Here is an 11,101-nt window from a genome sequence, read left to right on the forward strand (position 1 = left end):
ATGAAGGAGGATCCCTCAAACTATCTCACCTCTTTCCATGCAAAAAGCAGAGAGGCACGGGACTATTTTTGCATACCCTGATGACCTAAATCAGACCCCCAGAGCAGAATGCAACAGTAGCTCAGGAGACCCTGAGGGCTTGCTGGGAGACAGACCACCTGCAGTGGTGGGACACACAAAGCTCTTCTGTGTTGTGTTCAAGTGAGCTGCGTTCACTGCACAACAGGTTTCTAAGCTAAACCTTAGACACAGTAACAAGAGAAAAGATCTTGTTTCAGTAGCTCTCAAGCAAATGCTGAACCAGGGCTGAATATAATGCCATTGGTTCTCAAGTTAGCAGCCACCAGAAACGTCTTCACTGCCTCAATTTCTAAGCTGAGAAAACGGGGACAATGTATTAAGTCTCAGTACAAAAACCGATTGATTGCAAAAAATCCTGAATTAAAGAAACCGCCATAAGAACGCTGTCCATACACTCCGCACAGGCGTCAGACGAGAGTATTTTATCAGAGCAACGCACGCACGCATCTGGAGAAAGCAAAACTGCTGGCCCACCCCAGGCATCACAGCACACCCTCTCTCTGCCCATGCGTAGTAGAGCCTTGAGGGCCAGCCCGAGGCTTGAGTGGCGTGCCTGGGGTGTCCACGTCACTCTGCCCAGGGCTCCCACAGTCCCCGGGGGGACGCGCTCCCTGCCTCTTGCTCCGCCCCCTCACTGCGCGGGCCCGCCAAGAAGCTGCAGAGCAGTAGACGCCATGGCCGACCGGATCAGCACTGGGGAGCTAGGCCGGAGGCCGGGGCAGGTAGGACCTAGCGGGAGGCGGTTGTGAGCATCACCCGCACCTAGAGCTGCAGGCCCAGCCCTGCAAGGGCTCACCCAGGACAGGCTCCATCAAGGGCCTGGGGCCGCGTGCTCCTGAGTGGGGATGTTAGCTCCCGCAAGCAGGCCCCAGGGCCAGCCTTCGAACCCCTGACCCTGGAGCTCGGGAACAGAACCCTGCGGGAGGGTCTTGGAAGTGGGAGACCCGGAGTTGAGCTTTGCTACGCGGGGAAGGTTTGGGCTTCAGGAACGGAACGCGCATTCATCTGCGCTTATTTCCGGCTTTCCTGTCCCTGGACTGTTGGCCTCGCGAAGATGGCGACCCGAAGTGGCCTTGCTCAAACAAAGCCTGTCTGCCAGTGTACACAGGGCAGTGTCCGCCCCCGGCAGACAGAGGTCCCAGAAACGCACCTCGATCAGACCCTTGGAGACTCACAGGGTAGTACTGGATTATCTCAGGCCGGGTGACTTTTGCCCACGATGGCCGCACTTTCATGGCCGAAAGGGTTGCGGTGAATTCTAGGCCTGGTCTGGGCAATGGTGTGAGGCCCAGCTTTTAAGACAAAACAAAACAGCAGGAAAACGGATGGCCTGGCTAGAGAAGCATAGAGGGCCATTACTCACCCTGGAAAGCAAAGACGGTGGAGGTATCTGTTGTTCACAGATCTTTTTGGACAAAACGAAGGGACACTTCGTACCTAGATGAGTTGTTAAAATTCCCCAGGAGCCTTTGTCTGCTTAGTCTTCTGACCCCTTAAAAACAAGTTTCTGGAAACCGAATTATTTCTGTAGGTCGTTTAACGGGATTCGAGGATTCTAGGCGAGGGGTTTGTGCATGCGCGAAAGCTCTAAGGAAAGGGACTTGAGTGGCGCTGGACGAAGCAAGGCTGCGCAAGATGGAATTCTGAGTAAAATACCTGCCTGTCTAGAACACAGAGAGGTGTGGATCCTGACACTACGTAGTGTGAATTCAGAGGACCGCTGAATTTTGTGGTCCTCTGAAAAAACAAAACAAACAAACAAACAAACAAAACAAAACAAAAAAACCCCAAAAAACAAAAAACAAAAAAACAGCAGCTTGCTCCGTCTCTCCAGATAGAATTAAAACCTTAGCTTTCTGGGAAACAGGGAAGCCAGTGATTGCCCTCTGAGAGCTCAGGCCTAGGCAGCCGCTGCTGCTGCTGATTGTCGGCGCTGCTCTCCGTGATAAGAGTGACATAAATAACAGCTCACTAAAACGAAAGAGTGATTTGTTCTAAGCACTTCAGCACCTGCTGTTACTAATTAAGGGTTTAGAACGCCACCGATTGCAGATGGAAATCTAGAGCCTCAATCGTAGAGACTGCAGTGCCCTGGTTGTGAGGTCAGAAAGGAGACAGAGTAGATAAGGATATTGGCTGTGGTGCGGCCTTATAAAACTGCCCATAATTAAAGAATGGGTGGCAGGGTATTAATGGGGCATATCCCAAGAGAGCATGGGATTTCATTTTCACTTCATTTTTTTTTAAATTTCCCAATGAATATGTATTTTTAAGTACACTAAGCAATTCATACAGAAAAAAACTTGCTGTCAAATGAAATCTAGTCGATTGTGTTCTTAGGTAGAAATCGTAGGGTTGCTAAAATGCAATTTTGCAAATGAGAATATGCTAGGGTTTTCCATTTCTTTTATTATAGGCAGGCTTTATTTATTGCCTGTGTTCAGATGTTACGCCATCAACAAGATACTAAGTAAATATTCAGATTAATGTTGCGCATACTTTATTTGCTAAATTTACATGACTGAATAGTGGACTTGCCTGGCATCCTTGTGTTCTAGTCTGTGTGACTGCTGACACCCTGAGTACATTGTAGCTCTGATCTCCTCGGTCAGGGAAAGAAGCTCAGATCTTTTGGGAACGGCTCTGTTTTGTACTGCGTGCCTCGGCACATACCACTCAGCAAACATTAGACTCCTGCACAGAGCATGGCTTCCCATGCTGCCGCTCTCCCACCCCTGTCTGCTTTCCCTCCCCAACTCCTCAGTCCCTCCCTTTGTCTCTGTTCTAGCTCTTGACTCTTCTGCACAAAACTGGGGATGCTCAGAGTGGAGCCTGGGAGGGTACTCATGTAGTTAGAGCACCAGGTACCACCTAGAAAAAGGTTCAAATAGGTAACTGCTTCTCTGTTCTCTGCCCTTCTCAGAGCCCTGGGATTCAGGATGTGCAGAGAACAGAGCTACCTAGAGCTGTCTTTGCTGCCCAGCCTAAGTGCATCCTCCCTGTAATTCCTTTTCTCATCCTGTCTGGATGGGTGTGTGTGTGTGTGTGTGTGTGTGTGTGTGTGTGTGTTGTGCTCAGGTTTGGTATTTAAGAAAATATAGAGGTGTCTACCATGCACTGTGGGTTTGCCCTTCAGATGCAGGTCATGTCCCTTACATAGAGCCAGCAGTGATACCTGGCAGGAACCAAGAGGCAGATGCTGGTCTCTGCCTGGAAGCCTTTGCTCCCTTGGCTCCACAGCAGATTGGAGTGGGTTGGTAACCAAGGCTCACACACTGTTCTGCACTCACACGCATGCCACATACACACTCACACCCAACATACACACCACATCCAGATATTATGTACATACCACATAAACACATACCAAATACATACTCAGCAGAAACATTCATATCATTTAGGGTTACCTTATCTGTATTATGTAGATTATGTTTGCACATTTGTAGTCGCTTCTACTAAATCCGTTATTTAAAAACAACAGCAAGGCTATAACCCTCATATAACTGCTCTCACAACCACTTATTACCGAGCGTTACAGCACCTTGGCTTTAGGGGTTTCCGGAAGGTTCTGGAATCGAATCACTCGTGTAATTACAGTATCGTTGGACAGCAGACACTAATGAGGTGCGCCTGAAATGCAACTGGTCCTATGGTATGGTTTTCAGAGGAAGTCAAAGAGATCAGAAGGGCCTTGGTGTTCTACCTATGTCACTGCAGTTTCCAGAAGCTGAGACAGGAGGATAGCATCTTTAAAGCCAGCCTGGGCAATATACCAAGGGTGTTGTCTCAAATAATGAATGAATGAATGATTTTTAAATGAAAAGGTTATGGTGTGTTTTGAAAATATTAGGGTATTTGAGGAAAATCGAAGTAAGTTTGGTGAAGCAGGCTGATTTTAGATTCAAAAAACCAAACCAAACCAATCAAACAAACAAAAGGCCCCACACGTTAACGAGTGGGCATTTTTTGTCTTTTCTGATGTTGGTGGGTGTTGGTGAGTGGCTCCTGCCTGTGGAGTGAGCATAAGTGCTTCCTCCACCTCCTCTGTTCTAAACTACACAGCAGAAGGCACTTTTGAAATAATGAAGCCTCCAGCCAGTAAATATCACAGAATAAGAAAGGGAGGGGCCATCCTAAGTTAAAACCTAAGGAGACTTGGCTACAGAATGCAATGCATGGTTCTTGACAGAATCTTTTTTTTTTTAAGATTTATTTATTTATTATATCTAAGTACCCTGAAGTTGTCTTCAGACACACAAGAAGAGGGCGTCAGATCTCATTACAGATGGTTGTGAGCCACCATGTGGTTGTGGGATTTGAACTCAGGACCTTTGGAAGAGCAGTCAATGCTCTTAACCACTGAGCCATCTCTCCAGCCTTCTTGACAGAATCTTGATGGCAACACAGCAGTTTCTTTCATAACCTGAAAAATCTGTAGTCAGACTTAAAATCTAGACAGCGATGGATCACATGTCCACTCAGAGGAAGGCTACATCTCTAAGACAGGGAGAGAAGAGAGGTTGGGGTGAAGCAGAGGGTGGACAGGTCCACACGTGTGCAGAGGCTGATCGCCTGCTGTGGAAGTAGCTGCATGCAGAACACCTGGAGCAAGGATGCTTTAGTTCCAGGATATGCCTGTGAACTGTTCTCTATGGAAAATGAGCTGCACGTGGAACTCAGGTTCCCAGCGTGGGGAACTGCCAGTCCGCTGTGTGGCCAGGAACAGGCACAGCCACACAGCACTAGGCTCTGCTCTTCAGCCTTTTTTCCAGTTTACTGCTCACAGTAGACCCAAATCATATTCACAGCTACTCAGTCCTTGATTCATTACATTTTTAGACGTAGAGAGCTGCACCAGTTACATACATCGTGAACTGCTTGATTATGACATTCACATCCCAATGTGTTGAAGTGAGAAGGTAGAGCTGTTCCAAGGTGATTAGGTCACAAAGGTACATTGCCATTAGGAATAAGATTAGTGGTCCTGAAAAAGAGGCCCACGGTGGACTTGTCAGCCCTTGTACTGTGTGCTCTCACATGGTACCATGTGTAAGCACACTATACATGGCTTTCTCAGAACCAGAAATCAGACCTTCACTCCATGCTGGGCCTGCCAACACCTTAATCTTGGACTTTCCAGTCTTCAGAGTGGCAAGAAATAAATTTGTTTTGTTCACAAGCAGCCTTGTTTTGGTGCTTTTAAAAAGCTGGAGAGGCTAAGACAAAAGAGAATACAAATAAATTTTTGAATCCTAATTTGCAAGGCTGAGGAGATAGCATGGTTGATAAAGTGCTTATGTGTAAGCACGAGGATTTAAGTCCACCTACGACGTAAAGACCAGGCATAGGCATTCCTGCAACCCTCCTACTCCCCTGAACTGGGAAGGCAGAGACAGGGAGCCCCTGAAACTCACTGGTCAGCCAGTTTAGTCAAATCTGTGAGCTCCGGGTCAGTGAGAGACTCTGCCTCAAAAAAGGAGATGGAGAACAGCAGAGGAAAAGATCCCATACTCTATCCACCGCATGCAGGCATGCGCACGCACGCACAGGCAGTCCCACGTGAACACAGAAGGCAAGACTGTGTGTTTGTGCAGTTCTAGCTCTGTTGAAGTGGAGATCTGGGGATTCCTGGCCAGCCACCCTATCATACTTAGAAAATTCCAAGCTCAATAAAAGACTGGCCCCAAAACTCAAGGTGGACAATACCTGAAAAATGACACTCAGAGCTGTCCTGTGACCTCCACACATAGATGTGCATGCATGCACACGCAGAGACACAAGTAAAATCTGAATCTGTATATTCAGAGAAGTAATTACATCCTAAAATAACGGGTTATTTAGAAAATAAAACCTTAAAAACTCACAATCCATATTACACTCAGTACTTTTAAAGGACCAAAGACCAAGAAAGCTTTCTGGAAAGACTATTCTGTCACAGAGATGTGGAGAGAAAGACTCTACCTGGGTTTCTAGAATTTCACAAGATCCCCAAAGAGGGAAAGACAACAGAGAGGAGAAAGTGATCTGCGATTGAAGAAATATGATCTGTTTCCAGAACAGGTAATAAGTGCTTATCCTCAGACACAGAAGATAAAAAAAAAAAAAAATCCAACACGAAATCACCCAAAGAAAGCCAAGTTGCTTGCTGCCTTCAACTACCACTCTGAATATCACAAGGTGATGAACCATCATCTTCAAAGTTCAGAGACAGTGATTTTGACCCAAATCAGCTAGAGCTAGCCCTGACCTGTCAGAACACCGTGACAGTATTTTCAGGCAAGAAGAATCTCATGAGCCTGTACTGAAATTCAATAAAGTAGATCCCAGGAAGGAGCAAATATAAGGAACAGTACAGGTCAAGAAATGACAACAAAAGTCATTATGTATAAATATTAATTATAAATACCAAAAAATCAAACTCTTAAATCCCAGGCATTCCCAGCAGAAGTGCAGCCTTGTATAGAGAGAGACAAGGGTCTCACTGCAACCCATGGTTTGCATGTGACCAAGGTTTGTTACGACCAAGTCCCAACACACAACCATAGTCTCACTTTAAGCATTATGAAATATTTTTGTATAAGAATTTTGCCTGCACGATGTTTATGCATCTTATGTGTGCCTGGTGCCTATGAGGCCAGAAGAGGGCACCATTTCCCTTGTGGAGATAGACAACATCTATAAGCTACCACAGGGGTGCTGAGACCAAATCTGGGTACTCTTTAAGGGTGGGCAGGGTTTTTAACGATTGATTTTTTAAAATAACTTGTTCTCTGGAATGTGTTTTTAACCCAGATCAGTCACGTGTGACTCGCTGATATGCCTTTCTCACAAAATCCGTATTCCAGGAGAAAAGTCTGATTAGGAAGTTGGGTCAAAAGAACTTGACCTGTTGCTGGGTGGTGGCTCATGCCTTTAGACCCAGCACTCAGCAGGCAGAGGTAGGCAGATCTCATAAGATCAAGGCTAGCCTGATCTACAGATCGAGTTCCAGGACAGCCATGGGTACACAAAAAAAATCCTGTCTCCAAAAGGCTGGAAAGAATAATAATAATGATAATAATAATAAGAAGAAGAACCTTACCTGTTAATGGAATAAGAGAGAAGTGTTTAGGGAAACCACACTATAATGGCCTTAGCGGGCAGGATCTTAACAAAGTACAGGATGCTCAGACCCAAGCCCAGGCCTGGGCATGGAGGCAGTGAAGAGCTTCCTGCCCTCGAGTGCTTAGGGTCAACTGCCCTGCTCCTTGAGTTGTCACTCTTGTTTGGTAGTTACATGTCACCTCTATTTTCTTCCTTCTCTTTTAGGGCAGAGTAAATCTTTTGCTGGTTGGAGATGCCACAAGATACTTCCTGGCTGGCTCTATGCAGAAATTCTTTTCTAGCACAGCACAGATCACCCTGACCATTAGCAATGTGAAGAAGGTAGCCGTGCTTTTGGCTGCTAACTCGTTTGACATAATTTTCTTGAAGGTGACTTCCACCCTAACTGCAGAGGAGCAGGAGGCTGCCAAGTTAATTAGGTAAAAATTTCCAAATCTTGACATTGTCCTTAAAATTGCTTTTAAAACCTATTTCTTAAATACATAAGATATATTGAGATATTAAGTATATGATATAATATATTAATATACTTGATTGATATACGATATATTGATATACTTGACATCAAATTGTCCACTGTGAGTTTTAAGATAAGCATATCTTCATGGGTAGACGTTTCATAGTGCAGTCAGTTCTCTGGCTGATTTGACATGTCATTGTACGAGTTAGCATGGCAGTCTGAGCAGGAATAGGCAGGAGAGACATCAGAGGCATTGATTGATCATAGATTATACATTATTTGGTGTATAATGCTGATATTACTCCCATAGGTATGCTTTTTAAATAACTGTCATTACGATGGCTCCTCTTTTCAGAGTTTATTAAGAGTTCTGGTGGATATTAAAGCAAGTGAGCATTATCAATTCTTTAATGTTGAAATATCTAGTCAGAATTGAGTGATTCCTGCTTATGATTCTAAAAACAACTTGACAAAAATTCAAAATTCTACTTTCTTTTCCTTGCATTATTTGGGCTTTTTGGGGGGAGGACCTGGGGGGGTCTTTTTTTTTTGGTCTTAAATTATATATGTATATCTTTTTCAAACACACACAGAGGTATTTGTTTTAAGGGGGTTTTAGTTTTATGTAAGTTTCCCCAATCCAGATTTTACTGATTTTATTCCTATAGTGGTCTTGACATGTCCTCCGTTCCTCAACCTTTCTCAAACTAATGAGGAGTTTGAAAGAAATGTGGATTCAGTTTAGGTTATCTTCTTTAGTTAATAAAGAGAGTCCATCCCATCCTCACTGATTTGAGATGCTGAGTTTGAAATATTGTGCATCATTTTAAATTCTCAAAGTTAAAGGCGTCTATAGTTCTGTTGCTAGTAAGTTAAGGCCTTGAGTCTGGTCTTTCTGACTGATTATTTTGCTTCATTGTAACACTTTCCCCTCAGATCTGGCAAGAAGAAAAACACACATTTGCTGTTTGTTTTTGTAATACCTGAAAGACTCAGAGGTATGTATGTGACTGCCTGCTATAACATGGGTTTCATTTCCAGGTAGAAATGACCAGGTTTGTGGTAACATGGTTTCTGTAGGCTATGTTTCAGAATATGGAGCTGACATTAGTTTCAGTGAGCCGCTGACCTTGGAAAAAGTGAACACGGTGATACACTACTGGAAAACGTATTTCACAAATACGGGTGAGTTAGAAATGCATTCGTAAAGCTTTAAAATGCTCATTAACATTCTATAAACCATGTTTGCACATCTCTAAATTGATCTCCCACTTAAGCCTTTTATTGTGAATTAACAATTTGCTATGTATTTTATAAGAGTATATATTTAATCATAGCCAGGAAATATGTGTAAATAGAGGAAAAATTTTTGTTTTTATTTGCAAAAGAAGCTGAAATGTTCAGAAATTTCAAATGAGTTAGTTGCACGATAGCTGTGTGATGAAGGGTTCTGTTTGTTTTTGGTTTTGTTTGGGATTGTTACTGTGTCTTTTCATTTGGTAACTTAGCTACCACCATATCTTTGTTTTTAAAATATGATTGATCAGGCTACTTCATTACAGAGATATCCAAAAAGTAGGGCATTAACCTGGAATTGCACAGTAACTCCCTTGCAAAACACTTCGTAATTATTTACCTCTTTCATGCATAAAGGGTCATTCTTTCTCTTTCATATTTTTAGATACAAAGCATTAATGACAATGCCTCAAATAGATCTCTTCTTTGTAATCCTCTTACCTATTGGATTGTGTGCATTGCAACATTTAAACATTAATTAAATTAGCTCGTCCTAAAGGGGCAGTAGGTTAGCCTCCAACTCCTGGAATTCATGTAGTTCAATAATTATTTTTGCTTGATAGAGGTTGGGATACTAGCTAGGAAATCCCTCAGGATTAAGTCCATATCACATGGAGAACATTGGGCAAGGAGTGGAGAGTTTTTGCTATGTCATACGAGTAAAATCTGGAGACCTAAGATAAAGTTTGATGGCTGTATGGATATATATACTGTATGGATATTTGTGACTTATTGAGATGAACCATTTTAAGTGTTTTCAACACATGCACAAGAAAGTAATTATGGAAGGTGATGAACATACTAACTTGACTATGCTATTTTTATATTATATATGCGTATCAACTAGACACACTGCAAATACACACACACACACACACACACACACACACACCCCACATTCACCATTATATTTCTATAACGCAAGAAACCTTTTTAAAATTTAACTTTCAAATGTTCTTGAACCACACTGAGGACTGTTATATATGTTTACATTCTAGAGTCAATGTGTCTGCCTCTTTATAGTGCTAGCTTTCAATAGTCAGAGTCGTGAGTTCTCTTTGTAGCATCTTCTCTCACCATGCCATCTTCCCCAAGCCCTACCCAGTGTGGCTTCAGAGTTCTTCCTGGGTATGACTAAGCCTGTGGTCAGGGCCCCTTTGCAATCTCTGCTCTGGACTTCAGTCAAACAGCAGCTGCCCATCACCTGTCCCGCACCTTTGATGGATCCCAACCATTTTCCAGTTGGTTTATCTTTGGTCCGAGGACTAACAGCTGCAGAGTTTTTATGGCCCCGAGGCCACAATTTGACAGTGCAGTTGCTTGACATTTACTTATAAATAGGAAGGTGATAAATAAACTCAGTTGGGGACACTTTATAAAACATGTCGCTTGGTTAGAAGGTTCTTACTGGTAAGAGGATGTCCTGGGGTGCAGTGTGTGCAGCCTTTCATTAAAACTTTCTAATCTTAGTGGTTTTATGCTTCATGGACTGAACCCTATCACTTGCTTTCTATTTTTAAAACCCTGCTTTGTAAAAATAATTGACAGTGATTTTATGCTTAAAACGAGCCTCTTTCCAAACTTTCAATAGATATGGAAAACACTGAGTTGCCTCCAGAATGCCAGCTGTACTTCCAGACGTCCCGCAGTGAACTCGGAGGGCCTTTTTCTACAGATATGTTTCTTTGGTTAGTTTTTGTTTTTTTAAATTTTTTTTCAACTTTTCCATGTCACCTATGTTTACCATGTACATTTTACTAAAAGATACTGCAGAGAACTTAATAATAGGAGACCAGACCAACTGCAGAGCACGGTGCAGAGAGAAGGGCTCTTCCTAGGAAGACAGGTGACAGCCTTCTGTTTCAGATTCTAGGGTGGAGATCATGAGTATACCTCATAAGATGATTCAACTCATCATCAGAAAGCACACTGATGTTCAAATAAAATAACAGCAGACTCCCTCTTTTTCAAACACACGTTCAAAACTCTGATATTTGCACAAGCACAGCCTTACCTAATCTTGTCCCCATTGTGTTTTGAACTCAGAAACTCAAAACTTCAACTAGTTTCAGATATCCCATGAAGGAAGGGCTTTGTTTTGTTTCATAGGGCAATCTCTCTCTCTCTCTCTCTCTCTCTCTCTCTCTCTCTCTCTCT

General features: G+C 43.2%; 1 protein-coding gene across 1 annotated transcript in view; it reads left to right on the plus strand.

The window, feature by feature from the left end:
- Positions 1 to 738: 738 nt before the first annotated feature.
- Positions 739 to 11,101, plus strand: part of Sohlh2 (spermatogenesis and oogenesis specific basic helix-loop-helix 2) — a 27,375-nt gene continuing 17,012 nt past the window's right edge. Inside the window, exons 1-5 of the mRNA XM_021158008.1 lie at positions 739 to 803; positions 7,393 to 7,607; positions 8,585 to 8,646; positions 8,729 to 8,833; positions 10,536 to 10,632. Of these exons, the coding sequence (XP_021013667.1) occupies positions 756 to 803; positions 7,393 to 7,607; positions 8,585 to 8,646; positions 8,729 to 8,833; positions 10,536 to 10,632 (527 nt within the window). The 5' untranslated portion in view covers positions 739 to 755. The remainder of the gene's footprint in view (positions 804 to 7,392; positions 7,608 to 8,584; positions 8,647 to 8,728; positions 8,834 to 10,535; positions 10,633 to 11,101) is intronic.

This window comes from Mus caroli, chromosome 3 (assembly GCF_900094665.2).
Source record: "Mus caroli chromosome 3, CAROLI_EIJ_v1.1, whole genome shotgun sequence".
NCBI lineage: Eukaryota > Metazoa > Chordata > Mammalia > Rodentia > Muridae > Mus > Mus caroli.